The 25,130-nt window shown below is 37.4% G+C and overlaps 1 protein-coding gene across 17 annotated transcripts in view; it reads left to right on the top strand.

The window, feature by feature from the left end:
- Positions 1 to 25,130, top strand: part of PARD3 (par-3 family cell polarity regulator) — a 680,011-nt gene that overhangs the window by 459,343 nt on the left and 195,538 nt on the right. For 6 of the 17 annotated variants that reach the window (XM_037835598.1, XM_037835599.1, XM_037835606.1 and 3 more), the window contains 3 exons: positions 2,443 to 2,594; positions 3,630 to 3,674; positions 8,016 to 8,243. In XM_037835598.1, the coding sequence (XP_037691526.1) occupies positions 2,443 to 2,594; positions 3,630 to 3,674; positions 8,016 to 8,243 (425 nt within the window). The remainder of the gene's footprint in view (positions 1 to 2,442; positions 2,595 to 3,629; positions 3,675 to 8,015; positions 8,244 to 25,130) is intronic. The other 11 variants (XM_037835607.1, XM_037835610.1, XM_037835609.1 and 8 more) reach the window with 4 other exon arrangements.

The raw sequence follows: 25,130 nt of genomic DNA, 5'->3' as shown, positions 1-25,130 counted from the left end.
AAATTAGCTTAAAAAATGTGCCAGCATGTAGTTGTCAGATAACGTGAGCAGCTACAGTTTATATTTCTTTGAAAAAATGTTTACTGCTAATATCCTGTTAAAAAACAGATTTCAAATTCACTCCGACCACAAGTTTGACCCACCTGTTGGAACTCAGGCTTTAAAGTATTCTGCTTGATACAAAAGAGTTGATAAGCATGTGCAGAATGGTTGAAGAGAATAAAAAAAAAAGGGACCTGGATGTTACACAGTTAATGGGAATTAAGGAAATTACTGCTCTTAGAAACATATTATTTAGAGTTTGCTGCTACATACTGGGGTCATAGTTCTCATTCCATGAGCTTCAGTTTTTTTCTTCTAAAACTGTATTTCTTGAACTGGAGTGTCTGCTTTTGGAAATTAAAAGGCACATACACCAAAGCATAGTAGTCTGTGATTGGGAGGCCCCTTAGACTTCAAGGTAAACGTTGAACGTGACTCTGCTTTCTCCTGGAGCATCAAATATATTCACAGTTTTGGAGAAGAAATATGATATTGTTAAAAATTTTAAAAAATTGGAGTGGAATACAGATGAAGTAACATTAAGATATAGCATAGTGTTATACAAATAAAAAAAAGTTGTTCTTGCCTAGGGCTAAACTCCCAGTCCCTGTGGGAAACACATTCTCTTTTTTCTGTAGCTGGGCCAGGGCTAGGGTGAAGCAAGGTGGGCGCCTACAGTGCAGAGTTTAAGGAGGCACTTGAACTTGCACGGCCCTGAGAGTGAGTGCCTCAGAGTTTGCACCCTAGCTGCCTCCCTTGCCTCGCCCTAGGGTCCCTGTTCTGTACTTAGTGGAAAAGATTGGGGAGGACTGTTTGATTCCTCTGTGTGGTCTTAAGGACCCTGCCGTGGTGTGATATGGTAAGGTTTTCCCATACCATAATTTTTATTGCTTTGAAAATTTAAGATAGATAGTCTTTGTTGGGTAGTAATCACTTATTAAATAGTGGTTTGCAGTTCACAAAGGGCTTTTACCTACCGTCATCACATTCTCTCGTTGGCCTTGTAAGATGTGTGAGACAACTTTTCTTTTTATTATGTGCATTGAGAGATGCTCAGTGGCAGAGCATTTTCCTTGGCTTCCTACTTTTCACAACTTTTGGATTAGCTCTTCTTGTAGGCGCCGACTGTCATTCTAGGCACAGTATATTGAAGCTAAATTTCTGATGTCTGTCCGAGTCATATCACTCTATTTTTACCAAAATTAGTGGTTGTTCTCATAAGGCCAGAAAGGGCCAGAGAAGCTTGCTTCAATCAGAAACCTAAGGAAGGTTGTTGTAACTCAGGTACATAGCAGACTGTCGCCCTCTCATTCTCATGATGGCTGGTTAGTTACTCATGGAGGGGCGTCCTGCCGCCTGGTCGGATAGAAAAGGTGGCTCCACCCTGATCTAGGAAAGCTAGTGTATTTATTTCCTCAATGTGCCAAGTGCACAGAAAAACCATTTTCATAGTATGGACTGTGCTTGGAACACCGGGTAGAGCTTTGTGGAATGTTGGCCGAGTTTTGCAGATAGGACTAAACAAACCAGGAGTAATTCAGAGTCTCTCCAGCACTGTCACTGGGGAAATTAATCAAAATTTATCTTGTTAGTGATTATTTACCATATACGTAATTATCATCTCTGCTTAAGCCACTGTGTTGGTGTCACCCAAATCAAATGTCATCTAAACTTGGTCATCCTTTTCCTGGTCCCTGTAATACTGTTTATTCTCTCATCTGTGCACCCACAGCATCTGTTTCATATTTCCGGTTTCTTATTTTTCTCACAAACTCATAAAGAGCAGTGGTCTTTTCCTATTTCTTATTGTGACTTAATCAGAATAGATTTTTTTCTCAGTTGGTTAAAGGATTACAGAGAGTCTACATTATCTTGAATTTATCCATAAAAGAATTTTTGAAGTCTTTTTTTTCCCCTCGAAACACAAGATAAAGGATATATTATATAAGAGGACCAAAACACATCCTTTTTAAAACTTCTGTTCAGTTGAGATTCATGTTGTCACCTGTTTGCCCCAGTATTTATGTTTGGTGTTTGAAAGGCTTCTTCAAATATTCAAGTCTTCTGATGTTTTAAAAGAATTAGGCTCATTTTTTGATAATCACTTAGAAATAAATGGAACGTCAAATAGAAGAGACCGGGGAGGGAAGTGGAGGAGGAGAAAGCTCAAATGGAGAAAGAATTATTCTAAATGTGAATTGAGTTGTATGTTTCTGTCGCCTCCTGTACAGCCAGTTTTTCTTAGTGGACTATATTTGTGTTATTTAACTAGTTTAAAATTTTCTGAGGAATATGCGTAAACACACAATTGCCCACACACACAGGTGTATGTGAAGTTTCCTAAATTGTGTGTCTTCTAATTTTAAGATATTTTTCTATTTATTTTTCTTTACATACCAGCTCTTTGAGTCCAGATGTTGATCCAGGTCTTGCTTTTCAACGAGAAGGATTTGGACGCCAGAGTATGTCAGAAAAACGCACAAAGCAATTTTCAGATGCCAGTCAATTGGATTTCGTTAAAACGCGAAAATCAAAAAGCATGGATTTAGGTAGTGAGTACAATCTCCATGAATCTTTATCTAAATAAGGTTTAGATGCTTTCAGGATAAAATTGATGGTCCCAAACACATGTCTGTTTTCTTTAAGAAATAGAGGAAATAAATGTGAAATGTGGCCATTTGGCAAAAGATAGTTTTTCTTTGCGTTTGAGATAACCATATTACTCATAAGTGGCATGTTTACATAATATGCAATATGTTAATATATGCATTTTCTTATGAGTAAAGAAACAAACACATGTGCATATCATGTTACTCTCATGTATGGAATGGAATAAGTTTTAACACTTTCAATTTCATTGAAATAGTATTTGGTTGACTGTGGGATTTTTGAACTAGAAGAAAATAATTTGGAGAGAAACCATTATCTCAATCCATGTCTAGAATGTGGTTACTTCATGATACCTTCCTTTCATTGCTGTTCTTTAAAGCTTATTTAATACAGATGCTTATGTGTTGATAATTAAGGCATTTAAATGAAATAATAATTTGAGAGAATATTTATTGTGTAAAGTATTTGGAAGCAAATGAGAGGAGGAAAATAATCATAGTTGTTCAATCAAACACCAATCAGGTAGTGTCTCTCTTTAAATCCAAATCCACCAAACAAAAAGTACATAAATTAATTATATCCATAAACTTATTGAATGATTTAAAAAACCTTTGTTAATCAACTGTAACTTATTTATGCTGTTCTCTGGTGGCTGTTTGTACTTCAAAACTAAAAGCATTAATTTATCACATGCATAAAAGAAAAATTTGGTGATGAATTGCCTTGGCTAATGATGATATGCTAACATATAAATAACCCACATGCCTGTGAGATGAAATGACTGGCATATTGCATGGAGACATTGCTTTTTTTTTTTTCTCTCTTTTTGATTATGAACATTTGCCTGATGTTTCATATTATTTGCATGAAATATTACCTAAGAATTGTTCCCTAACTGAACAGCCCTGGGAGTAGTTGAAGCATGTTGGGCTGTGGGAACTAACTGGGCTAACCACTATACATTTACCTTTTAACAGTAGCTGACGAGACTAAACTCAATACAGTGGATGACCAGAAAGAAGGTAAGAATGGACAGTTAGACTGTTGCCATAGAAACCATGGTCCAAGGAGCTTATCACAATTATAGAGCTGTCAGTCATATTGCATGTAAACATAAATATCCCAGTCTTGCATGGATGTTTTCATTTTGAGAAATCAAATTATGCAAGAAAAGAAAAATTTTATGTAAAATAAATTTATCAGTGTAGTGTATGCTAAATGGAAATATAATTTCATGCTTCAGAAATCCTAAAACAGCCTAGATTTTTTTACTTAATTATATTTATGCAGGAATGTTTTCTAACTTCTTTTTTAAATCAAAATCCTGGAAACATTATGTCTTATCACAGACTTGTAAGTATTTAAGTCATCTGTTTGATTTCTAGGTTACCATCCAAGAAATGATTCTCAAACTGATGAAGGTTAATAGTACAAATATGAATATTTTTCACAGAAGATCATTGTTCAGTGTTGCTATCATCAGTGACTCAGAAACCTTAGTTCTTTTTTGTATACGAGAATTAGCTCATAGTTAACATGAAATTGGATTTGGCCTTATAATACATATTGCTCCTCTTTATCTTAACTTCATGATTCTATTTTAAAGATTTTTTATTTTTATTTTTTTTTACTATTTTTGGCTTGCCTCTAAAATGCTGCCTAAATCATTCCTTAGACACAATGGATTCTATTGAACTAGATTTATGGTAGGTTTTACCTTTTGTGTTATTGTATGAAAATAATCAGAGGAAAGTTTTTATGTGTGATTAAGGTAATGTGCTTTGTGCAATTGTGCATTTATGATTTATTATTACAAGTTTGGAATTGTGTTTTAATTATTCTGGGTCCAGTATGATGTACTTATACCGCTTAGCACTAATTCGCTTCAATTCACCTTTTTAACCTGCAGTAGTAATTAGTTTTAGCCTGCTTGAAAAATGTGTCCCCCACATACATATGTAAAGATTATTGTAGACATGGACCATGTTAGCATATTCTGTAAATGATAGATTGCAAAAATTACATACAATCAATCATTAGATTAACTGTACCGCAAGGCAATTAACTATAGTCTTAGCCTTTACTAAATAGTTATTTCTCTTATCAAACATAAAATTCACTGAAATTCTGTAGCAGGTTTATAGGAAAACATTATTTTATAGTTCACATACGTAAAGCAGTGTTTAGTTTTTGGAGTTAATAGAATTCAGTGCTTTTAAAGAAGTAACCCCTGTCCAAGCCAATATTCCTAAAAAGCAAGTTGTTCATGGCATTAAGGCAATTTTAATCATCTAATTGAATGCTATATTTTTGTAATGTTTTTAAATGTTTACATGTTAGATTTAAAAAAAAAAGTTTTTTTTTTTTTTTTTTTTTTTGCATAATGTGCAGTCTATCTTGCTGAAATAAATTGAAAAAAGTTGGGGCAAAAAATTATTGCATAGAGTCCAAAGTAACTTTGTGGCTATTGGTTTTAAATTTATATGAATAAAATATCTAAACTAGATCTCTTCCATCCCACCCCTGCTAATATTAGCCAGTGAACGAATTTTCATCTATTTTTCTTTCTTCACTTCACTTGAATTGTCAAGAAAATCTTGATTTTACAGTTTAGTTCAAAGGTTTTTGGTAGAGTGGAAATGGCATTTTAGCATGGATCATCTGTCCATCCTAAGCCTTTCATAATGAAAATTGAATTCCATTTCCCCTTGTCCCTTGCAAAGGCATCATCGTTTTTTTCCAGGGAGAGGCATATTAGTAGGTAGGAGGAGAAAAATAGATCTAGGGAAAATAATGTGATTGTGACTTCCCCCTTCACTCCTGGGCTTTGTGATCTTGTATGGTACTTGTATGGTATTTTGAGTAGTAAATTTGCTCTCTGAAAAAAAGTGCAAACAAGAGAACTGGGTTTCTAACTGTGTAATCCTTGAAAAAATGAAAATATACGAAGTTTACTAATCACCCAAAAGATTTTTATTAAGTAGGAACTTTGAAATATTGCTTTAAAATTAAGTGACATTGATTTATTTGTGTAAATAAAACTATTTAATCCTTTGCCCATACTTTGTGTAAAGAAGGCATTTTTACTTTTTCCTTACTAGTAAATAACTAACTTTATAATCTTAGTTGTAATTATAATTATAATCTTAGATTAGGGATCTCAGTAATCATAATTTAATGGATCTTAATATATCACTTTACAAAACCTTTGTAATATTTTCTTTGACAGTTAGTGATGTTTTCTCCTTTGTGTTTTCTTTTCAAACTTGCTCAGGGACGCTCAATTTTAATAAATAATTATGCCATCTGTGGAGTTCATTATTAAAGTTTTCAGTGCTTTGAGTACATTAAGTCAAATCTCAGCTAACCTTTCCTGAGGGGAGACATATATTTCCCATTTCTTGCAATAAAGATTATCATGAAAACAAAATTTATGTATGTGTTATGTATATAGGGATGTATACTTTTATGTACCCAAGCAAGCACAAAGTATTTGCTAATAAATGTTTACAGAACCCCAAAACAGCTGCTAAATTATGAAATTTGAAAGGCGTAATATATTTGGAGAGTATCGTCTCAGTGTTAAGTTTAGGAAGTATCCAGAGATGGTTTTTCCCCATTCTTGATTCCTAGCCTTCTTACTTTTTATTTAGTTGTTTGGAATGGAATTCATTTTCCTTCCTTTGATATGACTTTTATGAGTACTTAGTAAACTAACTTGTCAAAACTTACAGTGCTATCAAGACAAAAATAAGATTGATCATCCTTGAAAGAAATGTTTCGTGTGAACTTTTGTCATAAATAATAATCAAGTATATACAAACCTCCATTGCGAAAGTTAAGTAAATCATCCTTTTTTTCTGAAAAACGATAACTTACAGAATGCTCTTTCTTCATTACAATTGTACTTCTGTATTACATTTTAACATATTTACTTTAACTTAAAGCTGCTACCCCATTGTGAAACTTAGGTGAAAGATATGAGATGAATGAAACTTAAAAAGATTCTTTTTGTTTTGACTCCCTCAGTTAAATTTTTGTCCTGCTTTATCCTGTGAGCCATGGAAAACTCATGACATAACTACTCATCTTCTAGGCTTCTATTTAATTATTGATCGATTTATGGGCTGATGACTCCATGTGGAGATAAACTCTTCCGTTTTTCCTACTCTCCATTGCTTTCGCCTGTCTTTTAGCAGTGGGCATGAAGAACCATTCTATAGTTTGGATTGCCCAAGTGATGGTGCAAGGCTAAATTAGTCTACCTTTGAGTGTGGGATCAGGCAGTGAGGGACAAGTCTGCCTCACCTGGTTAAAGGATGCAGTTGCGATTGCCTTCTAAAGCTTGATACTATTTCAGCCCTCCTGCCCTAGATCCTTAAGAGATAGAGCCAATATTTCAGTTCCCTGAATCCTCATCTGCCATCCTAGTGAAGTTTTCTTGGTTATTGCCAATTCGTCTTCCTTCTGCCCATCATCTGTTTTTCCCAGATCTGGAGATGATTCCCAGACCTGGAGATATAAATATTTTTACCCAGCTCTTTGGTCTCCCCTGTTTTACCTCTCTCTTAGTGAAAGCCTGTATATAATTTGTTTCTATTCAAATCCTGTATTGCTCTTTCCACAGAACATTAATATTTAGAATTATATTTCTTCCTGCTACCATGTTGCTTTAATTGTATTAGTGACATGTAATCCCTCATGCTCTTTTTGCTTATTGAGGGTTGTGTATCTTCACCCTAGTAAGAAAGCAATTTGACAAAGTTCTTGATAAGAATGTTTAACTTCCATTGTGAGTAATTTTAAACTGTCAAAAAATGTTGTCAGTTAAGTTAAAGACACTCCCTATTTGTTGCTTCCTTCAGTCTTCTCATCATTTTTTCTTTTCAGATGAGATTTTGGGTTATTCTGGTTCTTTTAGGTTATTTATAATACTTGGAGCAAAATGATTTGGAAAAAAAGTTATTCGTTGGGCTAAAAATGGAGACTAATAACTTATTTTTACTTATTGAGTCCTATATAGAGGGATTTTTTTAAAAAACATGGAGTTAAAGGTTTTGATTTATACAAAGGTAAAAGATTTAAGATATCTTTAAGAACTGTTTTTAGACTTCTATTTTAGAGTTTCCGAACTGAAGATAGGGAAAATAGACTGAATCTAATATACATTTAGGAAAAATAAAAATGGGTTGCCATTATTTTATTTACCCTTCAGTTCTCTTTTCCATCTGCATTCCAGAACCCATCACTGAACAAGTAATTTCATTATTATGTCCTTGAAGTTTTCCATAATTCACAGAGATGCTCGTATGTAATTTTTGCCATTAATCCTAACTAACTTTTTGTTTTTGTAAACCTCCAAGGTTCCCCCAGCAGAGATGTGGGGCCTTCCCTGGGCCTGAAGAAGTCCAGCTCATTAGAGAGTCTGCAAACAGCAGTGGCTGAGGTGACCCTAAATGGGGATATTCCTTTCCATCGTCCCCGACCGCGGATAATCAGAGGAAGGGGCTGCAATGAGAGCTTCAGAGCTGCAATCGACAAGTCTTATGATAAGCCTGCAGTAGACGATGATGATGAAGGCATGGAGACCTGTAAGTTCATAATGATGGAAAGAAAAGCGATTTTAAATGGCTCTAAAGAACAGTGGTTCTCAAAGTGTGTTCTGGGGAATCCTGGGGGCTCCCAAGTCCCTTTATGGGGGTCTGTGAGGTCAAAACGATTTCCATAATAATACTAAGATATTATTTGCCTTTTTACTCTTACATTCTCACAAGTAGAGAGCAGTTTTTTAGGCAATATGTCATGATATTGCAGTAGATTAAACGTAGAAGCAGACTTGACAATCTGTCTTTTCAGCCAGATATTAAAGAGGTTTGCAAAAATTTAAAACAGTGCTGTTCTCACTAATTGCTTAGTAATTTTTCTTAAAAATATTTTTGTTAACATAAAATTGGTTTATTGTTTTTATACAGTAATTAATAAATGTTAGTGAACTTTGTCAGTTTGAATTGAGTAAATATTGATAAATCTAACCCACATTAAAAAATTGTTCTTTGGAGTCCTTAATATTTTTTAGTGGTATAAATGTTTGAAAACCACTGCTGTATAGTATGTTTATAGTGAGATGTCTCCAGTGAATAAATGTAACAAGTCTATGATTGAGAAAACATATCTTTTTTTTTTTTTCTTCTGGTTTTGTTTGTAGGAATTACTTTTGCTTTTGCTTTTCTTGAACAGAACTAGCAAGATATGTTTGTGTATGTGTGTGTATATTTCAAATTGAAAAATATTTTAAGCAAAGATTATTGGAAGTCAAAGGTTAATAGGAGTGAGCAACATGTTTTCTATAGTATAGTGAGAAAAAAATTAACATTAATAGATATGTACAAATATACACATCAAAGGAGTTTTTTTTTAATAATTCAATTTTATTTAGATATATTCACATACCATGCAGTCATACAAAGCGCACAATCAGTTGTTCACAGTACCATCATACTGTTATGCGTGCATCACCAAAATCAATTTTTGAACCTTTTCATTACCACACATACAAAAGTAATAAGAATAAAAATCAAAGTGAAAAAGAACAATTAAAGTAAAAAAGAACACTGGGTGCCTTTTTTTTTTTTTTGCCCCTGTTCTTCTACTCATCCATCCATACACTGGACAAAGTGTGATCCCCATGGCTTTCCCAATCACATTGTCACCCCTCATAAGCTACATTGTTATACAGTCATCTTCAAGATTCAGGGGTTCTGGGTTGCAATTTGATAGTTTCAGGTATTTACTGCTAGCTATTCCAAGTCATTAGAACCTAAAAAGGGTTGTCTACATTGTGTGTAAGAGTGCCCACCAGAGTGACCTCTTGGCTCCTTTTGGAATCTCTCTGCCACTGAAGCTTATTTCATTTCCTTTCACATCCCCCTTTTGGTCAAGAAGATGTTCTCCATCCCACTATGCTGGGTCTAGATTCCTCCCTGGGAGTCATATTCCATGTTCCAGGGGGATTTACGCCCCTGGGAGTCAGATTCAAAGGAGTTATCTTTAGAGTTAAACATTTATAGTATAAAAATATTCATTGTATTTAAAAATTAAAAAAATCTCTACTGGAGTATTTACTTAGGAGAGAAGGGGATTAGGAGTCCTAATAAACAGTAAAAATTGTTGATTAGCTTATGCTGTTCATAACTATTAATTTACGTTTTGTTTTTTTAACCTCAAATGTGACTCTACCCATGGAAAAAGACACTAAAATAAGAAAGCAATATTTTGTCACTCTAAATCTTTGTAAGAAAGGAGACAGGCAACACAGTCTGAAGTTAAAGCAGAGACTGGAGATAATTTATGTGGATTTTGTTGATTATAAATTACACACAATTTCATATTTGGGTGAACTACTCCAGTCACATGGACCTGAGGAAGATTGTGATGAGCAAGACAAAAAAGATCAAGTTCTGAGGAAATTTAAAGGGAACTATATAATTTTTGCCTGTAACATATAAGGTGAATTTTTTTTTTGGCCGTAATACCAACATGCAAAGTAAAATTTAGGAAAATGATTACTACCTTCTTCACTCCCTCCCCTAAATCTGGGCTGTTTTTTCACTCTGTCCAGCCAGTGATTTCAAATATATGCAGCCTATTCTTGCCAGATAAAAAATGTATTTCCTGTTTTTGCTGCCCATCCTAGTCTCCAAGATCCTGAGTCGTAGAAGCATTTGAGTTTTCTCCTGTTTTATTGATGTTTCCTTACCACCCCAGCAAATTTTACATGTGTAGCCCTTCTGGGGTAAGAACCCTGGTGCTTATAGATCTTGTGTCTGTCTGTCCTGGGTGTATATTGAATAACAGATATGGTATTTCAACCCCTCAATAATTTTTTTTTTTAGCATCTATGATATATGAGGCTTCTGAACTTTTTTCTTGTTCCAGTTAAAGTGTCAAGTTCCCTTGCTTATAAAATGCAGTTTTCTCACATGTCACCAATTTAAAAAGGAATAGGAGACAGAATACATGCCAATACAAGATATGATCTTAATTCCATAGGCACACTCTCCAGAGTTTCCCACCAATGTAGAAATCTGGACTTGTCCCAATATAAACTTATTTTCCTGTTTTAATTGTAAAATTTTTTCAGTATATTAAGATGTATTCATTAAACTTCCCTCAAGAAAAGAAAAACAACTAAACAGACAAATAGAAAATCCAAAGGAAAAATTATGTGCAAGATTTGGTGACATTTGACATGCTGTACTACAACCAGAAAAAGACTTTACAAAAGCCCTGCTCTTTCTTATTTTTTTCAGACCTATCTGCAAAAGAATGTCATCTATTGTAAATTCATATTTTCACAATTTTGAATTGTTGAAATTGTATTAATGAAGTGGAATGAGCACTGAACTGGAATTCAAATGACTTCTATTCTAGTCTAGATTCTTCCAACTAATTTAGGATTTGGGTCAAACCACTTTTAAGTCCTTGAGCTTTAATTTTCTCAGTTATAAAACTGAAGATTTGCATAACTAGATCATTGATTCTCAAATTGTGTGTTGTGACCTGCAGTCAGGGGTTCCCTCCATGGTTTTTGTGGAGGGGGGAAGGCAGCTTCACCTAGTTCATCCCTCACCCTCTACCCATTACTTTTCTTCAGTAGTTCCTTTTTATAAATCACTTTTATAAGTTGGGGTTCTTCATGCATTTTAAGGAAAAAAAAAGGGCATCTTGCAGTTTTTAAGAAAAAGTTTGAAAAGCACTGGCTTAAATGGTTTCTGATGTCCCTTCTGGTTCTAAAATACTGTAATTCTCTATACCCACTATCTTATCATACTGTGGTTGCTGTAGCAAAGTACCATGAACTGGATGACTTAAAATAACAGCAATTCATTCTCTGTCAGTTCTGGAAGCCAGAAGTTGAAATCAAGGTGTCGGAGTGTCCACGTTCCCTCTGAAGTCCATAGGGAGGAATCTTTTCTGCACCTCTCTCCTGAGTCCTGGCGTGGCCAGCAGTCCTTGGTGGTCCTTGGTTAGCTCAGTCTCTGAGACATGGCTGTCTGCTCTCTCCGTGTCGGTGTCGTCACATGGCCGTCTCCCCTCCTGTGTCTGTCTGTCTGTGTCCTTTTCTTCTTCCAAGAACTCCAGTCACACTGGGTGAGGGTCCACCCTGGTCCAATGTGGCCTCATCTTGTCTAATCCCATCTTCAAGACCCTATTTCCAAATAAGTCACGTTCACAGGACCAGGCGTTAGGCCTTGAAGTCAGCCCTTAACACCCATCCACTTACCTACCTACACACTGCCCACTAAGCTCCAGGAAGGAAAGACCCACTCTTCTGGTTAATGCTGCTGGGATGCAAAATACCAGAAATGGATTGGCTTTTATGAAGGGGGTTTATTTGGTCACACAGTTACAGTCTTAAGGCCATAAAGTGTCCAAGGTAACAAATCAGCAATTGGCTACCTTCACTGGAGGATGGCCAGTGGTGTCCGGAAAACCTCTGTTAGCTGGGAAGGCATGTGGCTGGCGTCTGCTCCAAAGTTCTGGTTTCAAAATGGCTTTCTCCCAACATTCCTCTCTAGGCCTCAGTTTCTCTCCAAAATGTCACTCTCAGTTGCTCTTGGGGTGTTTGTCCTCTCTCAGCTTCTCTGGAGCAAGAGTCTGCTTTCAGTGGTCATCTTCAAACTGTCTCTCATCTGCAGCTCCTGTGCTTTCTTCAAAGTGTCCCTCTTGGCTGTAGCAAGCTCGCTCCTTCTGTCTGAGCTTATGTGGTGCTCCAGTAAACTAATCAAGGGCCATGCTGAATGGGTGGGGCCATGCCTCCATGGAAATTATCCAATCAGAGTTATCACCCACAGTTGGGTGGGGCACATTTCCATGGAAACAACCTAATCCAAACGTTCCAATGTAATCCTCACTAATATGTCTGCCCCACAAGATTGCATCAAGGATAATGGCATTTTGGGGGATATAATATATTCAAACTGGCACACCCACCATGTCTGTTTTACTCACTCCTGCATCACCAGCACTAGCCCAGGACTTGGCAAATCATATGACTCAGTGAATGCTTGTTAAATGGATAAGTGAAGGAGTGAATGCCTGTATAACTACTACCAATGTGTGCATGTTTGTGGTTCTGTGCATGTGTCTGTGTGAGAGATTGAGATTTTTAATATGCCATAGCCTGTAGGGTGGCATTTTATTATACCTCTTTGTATCCCACCCTGGAATTTACCTGTTCTAGAACTTCTATACCTCAGCAAACTCTGTATATGTTTGTTATTCTTAAAATAAAATAAAATAAAAATAAATAAAAAGGTTTGTTGAGGGTGGTGGTGCTACTGGTGGTCATTAGAACATTGTGGGAAACAAGGCCAGTCAGGTGGATACTCCTTTAGTTTCCTAAATAGCCACCGTTTTCAGAGTTTGCACTTGAATCCCTGTGACATGGTCTGCACGCTTGCTGTCCATGTGGTCTCCCAGAATCTGTGCTCTCATTGTTGCTTGTGGTTCTGCATCCTTGCCGTCCTGCCCTTTTACACTGTCCTCTCACCGTGTCCTCAGCAGCTCTTCGCCTCCTGCATGTCAAACATCTTGCCATTGTCTGGGCTCTTTGGGACTCGCTGCAGCTGGCCTTTTCTTATATGGTGCTGGGACTCATTTAATCCTCTTGTTGAAATTAAAACACTGTCTCTCCATTGAATATTGCTCTGGAAAGAGGACTCTTGTCTGAGTAGATGGTCTTTTTGTTTCACAGAACACCCTGTAGGAATGCACTGAACCTTTATACGTTGGGGTGTATAAAGTACTCAGGGAGTCAAGGACAGGTTGTAAGGAGTGGAGAGTTCCTTGTACCACTCAAATCTCGTGTTTCTCCTACCATGTAGCACTTTTCCTTTGGACAAGTAAGACAGACTTCAGCTGAGGCGTGGTTCATTGCTTTTGTCGACTGGGTTGAGCACTTTACCAGGAATCTATTTCTGGGCCCTGCACAGGCAGGTGTCTTCTCAGCAGGGCTGGAATCGTGGCAGGGGCACAGCCCTGGGGGCCGGGAGGTGAGCAGGGATCTGGTACCTGTCATCGTCTGGAACACTGACGTTCCTCCTGTGGAGATGGCAGAAGCCAGCATTTTTGTCTCTCCTTTGATCCATCTGGCCTCTCTGTGTTGTGTGTGTCTGTCTGGATCAAGATGGAGCTTTGTACTCTGGGACCCATTATCTCCAAGGCACTACCTGTGCTTGACAGGTCGGGGCATCTACAATCTGCTCCCTCTTCTATGCAAATTAAGTACCCTGCCTGGCTCCCACAAGCAGCTTCCACAGCCCCCCTAATAAATCAGATTCTGTTGCTTCCCAGAAAATGCACGCAATAGCCTTGCTTTGTTTTCTTTTTGAAAAGTATATAATCCCATACTTTCTCAGTTAAAAGTTGCCAACAATTCCAAGCCTCACCATCAGTTTACTAACAGCTTTTTGTTGGGTCGGGGAGGTAAAACACAACAAAGCCAAATACTGTCCTATTAATTGTATGTTTTGATTTTAAAATATAGCCTATTTAGAATTTTAAATGTCAAAAAGTATATTTCTTGAAAACATGGAAACACTACTTCTGAGTATTTTACCTGCTTTATTAGGAGATAAAAAAATCATTGTTCTAAAATATATGTAAATCAGATTAGCAATATGAGATTTAAGAAACTAATTTTACTTTATTAAATCAGTTGATATGAGTGCTTCTAGGGGAATTATTATTTTGTTGTTTTATTAGCTATAAAATAACATATTGCCTTTGATAACCCATGTTTTCTTCTCATAGCACTCTGCATATTTCCTGCCACCATTCATCACCACCCATGTGAGCAAAAATAAGTCTAACTGAGCAAACTAAGTCGATTCTTATCTTAAGCAAAAATCGTTACATTACAGCAAATCTGTGGTGAAAGAATTCAGGATATGGGTTGCCAAGTCCAAATTTCCTATGTGGTTAATCCACATTGGAGGATAATTGGATGTTAATCTATAAAATATTTGTTCTGAAATGAATAAGAATAACATTTCCTATTATTTTATACCAGTTTGCATACTTAAGAGTCACATGCAGTTTAAACAAAGGAGTTTTGATTAATTTTTAGGAAGTTTCTGAATACAATATGCATGTTTGCATGTGAAATAGCCTAGTCTGTTCCTTAATTTTTTTTTCCAATTGGGAAATGATTTTAAGCTAAAATTTCAATGAAAAGTCACATCTGAAGTGTTTGGATTCTAGAGTCCTCATTTCTAACCATTTTTTAGATGAGGAAAAGGTTTTTAAATAGTTGATCAAGATCATATATTTCTTAGGAACTGAATCTTAGAATGCATATCTTCTGATTATCCCTTATATGATCTGTCTAGAATATTAAAAAAGAATCCCAAATGTAAAGTCTACTACATTAAATCTACTTTAAAGCATTTAAGTGTGTATTAAGGAGTCGTAGCACCTAAAATCTGGCATTTAGGCTCCAAGTTCCCGGGAGGTCAGAGGGTAGTTCAGCCCAGTGGGTACACCAACAATTGAGAAATGTGATGATGGCCGTTATAGGGAGAAGCACAGGTTACCTTGGGAGCAGAGGATGGGGTGCCTGCTCAGCCTGTGCGGAATTGGGGTGGGGCAGGAAGCGGGGAGAGAGAGAGAGACAGAGAGAGAGAGAGAGAGAGAGAGGGGGAAGGCTTTCCAGGGAGCTACTGCTTGAGTTGAGTCCTACTGACTAAGTGGTCTTGAGCTGGGTGCAGGGAGAACTATGGAGCACGGAGTGGGGTCCATTTTTGGTAGAGGTATGGAAGTGTAGAGGATCAAGGACGGCCACGATTCGATTAGGTTGTTGAGTGTGGTGCAGATGAGAGCATAGTGAAGAGGAATCGGGTTTAAGAATTAGGCAGAGAGCCGATTGCAAACAACTGTATTTAAGTTATTTGCGTTTTATATAAGGATGTTAAGGAGCGTTTGATGAATTTCAAGTAAAAGAGCTGATCGTTGGGATCATAGAGTAGGGTTATCAGGGCTAGGGCCGTTAAGTAGCAGTGTTGGTGACAAGAAGATCAGTTCTATGTTAGTAATGCAATAATTCAGGTAAGTAATGATGCTTGGCAATGCCGGGGAAAAGGAGGAAACTGCGTTTACTTGCTTAGTACCTCTCACATGAAGATGGATGATTATGATGTGATTTCTCTCATTAGCACCAACAGGCTCAGAAACTCGGAATCATCTTCTCACTGTGTAACCATTCCATTACCGAGTTTTCTTAATTTTTCCCCATGAAATCTCATCATTTCAGCACTTCTTTCCAACTAGCCCAAGCCCTCATTATTTAATATCTGAAATTATTGTCAGAATCTCCTGCCTAGTCCTCCTGTCTCTAGATGTGCACAATAAGTTCCTAAATCACGTGCCTGTCCTCACAGTTCTTCAAGCCTCCAAGCCCATTTGTTCCCAGAATGTGTGCTCTCCTTGAGGTATATCCTCTCACTGCCCCTAACTATCTTCCTCGCCTCCAATCTGTGAGCACTAGACTGTAGTCTTCCTTCTTGAAACTTTCTCCAAGCAATCTGGTTTTCCCTTGACTTTCTAAGGTCCTAACTGATTATAAAAAATGCTTCTGAAACTTTTAGTGTAAGGCTTCTTTTTTAACATGAAGAAATATTTGTGGATTCCCTAATTTAAATTGTGTGCGTGGTGGTTAAGAACATTGGTGATTGGGCCGACAATCACACTTCTTAAAAATAGGTAAATAGATGGAACCGTGCTAGCCATTCACACATGTTGGTGTTGTTTTGTTTTGTTTTTTGGTTAAAGGGGTCTAAGCAGTGGCATGGAATTCTTTCATTGACACAATAAGTAATTTGTATGTTTTTTCTTATGCTAGGCTCATTCTTTGATAAAAATAAAAATTTTAGTGGCAGTTGGTTATGAGTGCTACCATTTTGATTGTGTAACTAGTCCATTCAACAAAATGGTTGAAAGGAAACCTTCAAATTTACTGTACGTTTTCCCCAGTGGGCAGAAAACAGGATTCATTATGGACCATCATTTGACAATAAAAGTCAATCAGATGCCAAAAGCAAATTTGCAAGTGTTCGGAAAACTAAGGGGGCTGTACTCGTTGTGCTTAGTCTTCCATTATAATGGAAGAGGCATTCTATCATTATCCCCAGAAGTGGCTTCATTTGGGGGGATGGATTAACGAGAATTTTAGAATGTAAGGTAAAAACAAAGAATCGTTTCTGATAGCAAGCCTTACAATCTGGAAGAAATATCTTATGGCTTTTGTCCCTCTGTCCACCCTACCCCTCACATAAACTGGGAGTTTTATGTGTAAGTGTGTGTTTTTTAAAGAATATCTTAAAATATGCTTTGAGTGGAATGTCTTAGGAGTCATCTATTTCATCTTTTCTCCAGATGCTGTAATCTCTAATATCACTGATAATTGGTCACCTAGCTCCTTCATATATTTTTTTCTTTTTTCTCTGTCATACTTTCACTTCTTTATCATTATATCACTTTATTATTCCCATCCCATATTTTAGTATAATAGCTTTTTAAGTCTTCAGGTTTCATGCCAGCTTTGTTATGTCTTTGTTATGTTTTTTCATGTTCAGAAAAAGCTAGGTTTTCCTTTGCCAAGAGCTCAGCATTCTCATGTTAGAAGTCAGAGTCCAGAAGGACAGATCCTGTTATTTGATGCCATCTGTAATACTAGCTGTTCATTTCCTACATTTTTGTCCTTTCCCAAAAACAAAATATTCAACTGAAATAAGAAACAAAAATAATATTTATGTCCCCAAAGTTCTTGTTTCCTACTCTTGACTTTACAGTGCAGGGAAGTTCAGCCCTCATTTATTTTTATTACATTGTTTTTTTCTTAACATGTATCAATATCAATTGGTCAGCGGAGTTCCTAAATCCAGTGAAGTTTTCCATTATTAATAATGCCTTGGTAACTTGTTTTTAACTCTTATTTTAAAGAAATAGCTTATAAAGATTGACTGAGACAACCTATGTAGAATTTTTATGTTTGATCCTTTGTCTTCCAAAGTAAATCAAAAATCGCAGGAGAATCTTACATTTCTATTAATAGTCATTCTTAGTACCTAGGGTAGTTCTTTATAAATAGTATGTAATACATGAGAATTTTTTATATGAATTGTTATTTGTTCAGTCATTTGGTCATTCATTCAACAAAAGTTTAGTAATACCTTCTGTTTTAGTTTCCTGGCTGCTAAAATGAATTCCATGCATTTGGTTGACTCACATTTTCAGCTTCCTCCCAGGGTCAGTATCTTCTGGCCGGGCAGCCATCTTTGGGGTTGTTTGGATTTTCCATCACATGGCAAAGCACATGGCACTCTCCTCTCCTGTGTCCTCTGGGTTCTTTTGACTGTATTAAAGCCCAACCTGATTCAGTTGGGTCGCACCTAAACTGAAGTAACATCTTGAAGAGATCTTCTTGGCAACAGGTCCACACCCCCCAGAATGTGCATTAAGACCAAGAACATGTCCAAGCTTGGGTGCACAGTTCAATCCACCATACCTTCTTTGGGCTCCACCCTCAGAGGAGAATACTTGTGGAATGGTGAATGAGAAATAATATTATGGTACCGTTTTAGATTCATATTCCTCTGTTTATACTGATTAAACAAGTCATTTACACATAGTAACAAGTCTGAACAAATCATTTAAATGTAGCAAAATTGTCAGTGCTGCCTAAAATGGCATTTAGATGCTAAAACTTAAAACATGAGCTAAATAGCACTGTAGACATAGTCAATAGCTGCTCTGAAGTTTGGTGTATACAATGTACCTATTAGGTTGCTTCTAGCTGCATTTAATAGAAAATCCAACTCAAACCCACTCAGCCCATGAAGAAATACATTGTCTTACATAGCTGAATCCCAGAGTTGGGCAGCTTCACGGTTTGTTGGTTTCATAGCCGAGCAATGCCATCAAAGACCCAACACCTTCCTCCTGCTTCTCCTCTACTGTTCACAGGTCAGCTTATCCAGAAGCCAGTTCCAGGGCTCCAAGGCCTGTTACTTTCCTGTTCATGCCCAACAGAAGGGAGAAGAGCATCTCTCCAAGCTTGGAATAGGCCCTCCCTTCCAATCTGATTGGGCCATTCTTGGTCTTAATAACCTTGGACTTATAACTCAACAGGGGCATGGCATCCTTAGGTTCGTTTAGACTTAATAATGAATTCACCTGCTAGAGGTAGATTGCATTCCTGAACAAAATCAAAATTTTGTTAGGAAAAAGAAAGGGAGAAATGGATTTTGGATAAGCAACCCACGGAGATTGTCATTCATGGTAGCAGCAGCAGTATCCCTTCTTGATGAGGGGGGAAATAGATTCTAGTGACCATGTGGCTTAGAGTTGCCTTCTAACAGTAAAATGTTGGCAATGACTATAAAGAAGTATTTATTTATGGCAGAAGCCAAAGAACTTTGAGCTTTAATTGAAACCCAGAGTGATTTTCTCTGTAATCACTAGCACATAAATACCCAATCTTTTCTATACTTCTTGGTGACCCAGTCCTAACGTGATACCTTGTAGAATTGAGTAGCTTAATTTGTATCATGGACCAGAATTTTAATTGAGCTACATTTGCATCTGTTGAAAACATGGTAATTAGGAAAACTTAATTGCAGAATGACTGTGCTGCATTAAAGAGCAATAAGCAGCTTCACACTATACTTTCTTAAGAAAAAGAAACTTGAAAGTATCTGTCTTTGCAGGTAATCACATGGGAAAGGAGCTGATAGTTCTTTGCATATACCAGGTTAAAACAAGCAGAAGTGTTTGTCAAAAATAGACATTTCTGTTTGTTTCGAAGGCAATAATCATCTTTCTTTGTGCAGGCTATCTACAAAAGAAAAGCAAATAACCTGTAAAGATGAGCAAAATTAAAGAGAAAATTCCAAATTTATAAAGCATTTAAAAAGTAAAATTTCTAAATGTTGGTTTATGATTAGTTGTTACGTTGTAATTTACTGTATAAACACAATAGATCAAGTCATTCACTCCAGATATAATGCTAGTACTTTTCTTATTTAAAAAAAATTGTTTATATGAACATTTTTTTGTATTTTCTTAGTTTAAGGGAATAAAAATATTTTATGTACCTTATTGAAAAGCTAGTGATTAATGTACAAAGATTGGTTTTACAGCTTTAAAAATCTTGACTAGTATATTAGTAACTATTTTGGTTTGCTAAAACTGCCAGAATAAAATATATCAGAAATGGGTTGGCTTTTTCAATGGGAATTTATTAGGTTACAAATTTAGAGTTCTAAGGCCATGAAAATGCCCATCAAGAGGAAAGCAGCAAGGCATCAAGCGGAAGGTACCTTCTCTGAGGAAAGGCTGCTGGCATTTGGGGTTCCTCTGTCACATGGGAAGGCACGAGGTGATATCTGTTGGTCATTCTCTCCTGGGCCTTGGTTTCAAAATGGTGCTCTCAGTGTCTGTGGATCCTTCTTGCTTCTCCCAGGGCATTTTCTTGCTAAGCTCTCTCTCTCCATGAGCTCTTTTAAAGAACACTAGTAAAGGATTAAGACCCACTGTTCTAGTTTGCTAATGCTGCCGGAATGCAGAACACCAGAGATAGATTGGCTTTTATAAAAGGGGGTTTATTTGGTTACACAGTTACAGTCTTAAAGCCATGAAGTGTCCAAGGTAACACATCAGCAGTCGGGTACCTTCACTGGAGGATGGCCAGTGGTGTCCGGAAAATCTCTGTTAGCTGGGAAGGCACGTAGCTGGCGTCTGCTCCAAAGTTCTGGGTTCAAAATGGCTTTCTCCCAGGGTGTTCCTCTCTAGGCTGCAGTTCCTCAAAAATGTCACTCTTAGTTGCATTTGGGGTGTTTGTCCTCTCTTAGCTTCTCCAGAGCAAGAGTCTGATTTCAATGGCAGTCTTCAAAATTTTTTTTTCATCTGTAGCTCCTGTGCATTCTTCAAAGTGTCCCTCTTGGCTGTAGCTCCTCTTCAAAATGTCACTCTTAGCTGCACTGAGTTCCTTCTGTTTGTCAGGTCATTTATATGGCTCCACTGATCAAGGCCCACCCTGAATGGGTGGGGCCACGCCTCCATGGAAATTATCCAATTAGAGTCATCACCCACAGTTGGGTGGGGCACATCTCCATGGAAACACTCAAAGAATCACAGTCTAATCAAAACTGATACATCTGCCCACACAAGATTACCTCAAAGATAATGGCGTTTGGGGGGACGTAATACATTCAAACTGGCGTACCCACCCTGAATGGGCTGGGTCACATCTCCATGGAAACAACCTAATCAAAAGTCCCACTCCACAATAAGTCTGCACCCACAAGAATGGATTAGGAGAACATGGCCTTTTCTGGGGTACATAACAGTTTCAAACCAGCACAGTGATCTTGAATAAATATATATTTAAAATGAAGCCAGTGACCAATTTATTTAAGCTTTTAAAAGCATAATATTTCTGTGTGGGTGAAGGGAAAAGTGAAAGGGTCTTATTTTTCTCTACTGAATAATTTTAGAGTTTGAAGTATATATAACGTGAGATTCTAAAAGAACATCTTATGTTTGTTGCATATGAAGCCAGATATTGTTAAATATTTTTAATTAGTTGGCATTCAAAGGGATTAGTTAGATCAGTATACCCCCAGAAGAGTTTCTGTGTTAATGTATTATCTAAATTAAAATGTTCAGAATAAGCATAAAAAAATCCTCAAACGTGCAAGTATCATTTTAAACAGTCCTCTTGTTTGGAGCAGGAAACTGAGCAAGTAGTTTTGATTTTATAAAATGAGGTTACAAAACCCAAAGTTAATAAATGATTTAATACTCACTTTCTGTTTCACCCAATTTAGAAAATAAGTTGTATTACATTTACCAGAAAATGGTTGTGAATATGAAAAAGAATTGGCAACAAATAGGACTTCAGTGTATAGTTAGTTGTGCAGGCTCTGTCTTTATTCTGTTACGAGCCAAGAGCCGACATATGCCCCTTGTACTTCTGCCAAAACGATTAGGCAGAAAACTAGCAGAATCGCTACCGATACTTCCCTTCGTGATTTATGATAATGGTGACTGTGGAAGACTAAGTCATTTACATTTATTGAGCTCGTTTTTTGTTTATGGTTTCAGACATCGTAGAGGGTTGTAAAATCCATTAGGTGATACAAATAGCTCTAACAATAATAGCATAAAAATACACCAGAATCTCATTCTGCCTAAACCAAGTCCAGGGACATTCCTCATGTTACTATAGTTGGGTGATGGCTCGTCTTACGAGGTTTTATTAGAGGAGAGTGGGCACTGTTCTGAAACTGGTTGAATGGTGGCCCCCAGAGATGGCATAAAAGCTTGTTTGGTTGGGATGAAAGTCATGAGTCAAGTTTTACTAGGAGTCCTTCACTTAAACTGTCATTTATGAACAGCTGCTCTCTGCCCAGCACTGTGGTAAGTCCTCATTTTAGGAGCTCAGAGGATAGAGGGACAGACACATAATCATGTTGTATGAGAAGTGCAATAATGAAAGTATGTCCTGAGAGCTGTGGAAACAGAGGGAAAAGGAGCTTCCCATGTGGGAGTTGTGGGTAGACCAATAGACCTAGATTTTGTGGCTCCAGAAAACTTTCTGAGAATTGTTTTATAATGATCTGGTTGAATATCTCAAAGTTGAAGCCACACCCATTACCCAATGGGTTGATGCTGTGGTTTGCAATTAGATAAAATCTAGCCATGACCAAATGCTGTAACTCTGCTTAAGCTATATTTATGTCCTTTTTGGGAACTCTTATTTGAAAAGGCTGCACACAGTTCACAAGCCCTTGAGCCAATTGGTGAGGATATGCTTTCCCTGCTCTGTGTAAGCTACAAAAAATTACAGACTTAACATTTATTTATCTGTAAGGCCATGGATTTTCACTAGCATCGCTCATCTGAAAGTTGGAACTGGCTTCTTCTAACAAAGCAGCACAATTCCTATTTATATATTCATTGATAAAGAGAAAAAAAGGCCAGATTTTTAAAAGCCACCATGTCCTTTTGGGGGATAAAGAAGTGGGTGACTCACAATTAGGTAAACCATCACAGAGGAAGGCAACCCTTTCTAGCCTTTTGGTCACTAGCCAGTCCCAGCATCGCAGTGCACATTTGATCTCACTTATCAAGTGGTTTCATCAATATGAGCCATGAGTCTCAGCATTAAATGACCACACGGGAGCGACAGTAGGTTTCTGAAATGCAATGCCGATGCTGGAATTATCTTCTGGGCAGATTGTGTAGTGACTGGATGGTAGATTACCGCAATACATGCCTTTTGAAGCATAGAGCTGAGCCGTCACAAACAGAGTTGATCAAAGAAATGCATGAAGGTCTGGCTGAAGTACAACTGTACAATAATATAATAGTAGACAGAGCAACAGACTGGGATTGTGCTTGTCCCAAAGCCTTTCTGAGCTTCTGTTTCCTCAGCAATTAGAGGAAGAAGTTGGACTCCGTGATCTCCAAAGTCCCTTCTAGATTTAGTGCCACGACGGTTTTCCTCTTTGGCTATACCTAGATGTCTTTGTTTGCCAGAGCTGCTATGAAAAATGCCACACAGTGGTTTGGCTGAAACAGTGGAATGTATTGGCTCATGGTTTTGAGGCTAGAAGAAGTCCAAAATCATGATATCGGCAAAGCTTGCTCTCTCTGAAGACTAGTGTCTGGTGCTGGCTGCCAGCAATCCTTGGGGTTCCTTGGCTGACTTTTCTGTCTCCTATTATGTGGTGGTGTCCTCTCCTTTCTGGCTTCTGTGACCTCCAGGTCCTCTTTCCAAGACTTCCGTAATCTGATTTGGACCCATCCTCATTCAGTTGGCCGCTCCCTACCTAAAAATAACATCTTTAAGAGGTCCTGTTACAATGGGTTCATACCCGCAGGAATGGAGATTGAGATTAAGAACACGTCAGATAAGAACATGTGCATAACTCAGTCTACCATACCAGGGCACAGCCTACTGGGATGTGAAATGTGTTGGCTCATGTTTTTAACCAAATGTGTCAAGTGAAAAAATTCTGTGCCTTTTCCTGCATTATGCTACATAGTTGGCGTATTTTAACTGTATTACTTTGGCCGTGGCTATGTTATAATTTGGTAACCTTTTGTGAGGGTTTAAAAACAAAAATAAAATATAACAATTGTTCTTACTTGTCTTAATATACTCTTGATATTATATATATTGCTAACTTCAGTGGCCCTGGAGGTAGAGAGGCAAGACTGAATTTCTTTTGAGGATATACTAACTTGATTTGCAGGTCTGTTCTCTGTGAAAGATTTGGAGAGGCTTAACTTTGCTATTAGGCTCTGTGTTAGAAGAAACTCAGAAACACTGATCCAGACTTTATTTGTTGAAGCTCAAAGAAAAATGACCTCAGAAGTCATGGACTAACCTAAAGCCCCAATAATTCTTACTGTGTTTGGAAAAGACAATTTTCCACACCCAATCTTAGAAAAGATTCCTGAGATTGGGTGTTTCCGGTGCATATATGCTCCTTATTTAACATAGAAATCCTGCATGTTCCTTTTGTAGTAGACACCTACTTAGTTACTTGGCATCCTTTCATATAAAAAGTCTGCAGTTCTGAAGTGCCCTTGGGCCCTTCTTATGCTTGTAAGAGTAGATTCAAGGGTTGGAGCATTTCATCAGTAAGTAGACCTAATATCTGTGAAATCCAGAGATGTGAAGTTATTGATTGACTCATCAAAGAGCCATCTACGTCTACTCAGCTGCCATTCAGTAGACAAACATGCAAAATTATTTAGGATTAGAACCTGTAATAGTATTTGCTTATGATGATGGCATTATGTAATGACATTGGAAGGAAAAGTGAAAGGCTGTGAAGACCTGTGATAGCTGCAAATCAAAAGACCAGTGTTCCCTGTGCGGAAGGCACAAATGGTCATATCTGGAGCCTGAGGAAGGGAGTTTGTTTTGATTTGTTAAAGCTGCCAGAATGCAATATTCCAGAAATGGACTGGCTTTTAACAATGAGGATTTATTAGCTTACAAATGTACAGTTCTAAGGCCATGAAAATGTCCCAATTAAGGCATCAAACAGGGCGATGCTGTCTCTGAAGACCGGTTACCAGTCTAGTCCTGCTAGTCCTTCTCTCCTGGGTTTTCTTGCTTCAGCTTCTGGCTTCTCCATCTTTGGCTTTTTCTCTTAAATTTCATCTCTGGGTATTTCTCTGAATTTCATCTTTTAGCTTTTCTAGGGTTTCTCTCATCTGCCTGGTAGACTTTTCCTGTGTGTTCTTTATCCTCTTATAAAGGTCTGCAGTAAGGGAATTAAGACCTACTTTGAATGGTGTGAGTCACTTCTCAATTGAAATAACCTAATCAAAAGTTCCCACCTACAATCGGTCTGTACCCACAAGAATGGATTAGCAGACCATGGCCTTTTCTGTACATA

Source organism: Choloepus didactylus, chromosome 5 (genome assembly GCF_015220235.1).
Source record: "Choloepus didactylus isolate mChoDid1 chromosome 5, mChoDid1.pri, whole genome shotgun sequence".
Taxonomy (NCBI): domain Eukaryota; kingdom Metazoa; phylum Chordata; class Mammalia; order Pilosa; family Megalonychidae; genus Choloepus; species Choloepus didactylus.
The sequence above is the reverse complement of the archived record's forward strand: the minus strand, read 5'-3'. Positions and strand labels throughout refer to the sequence as shown.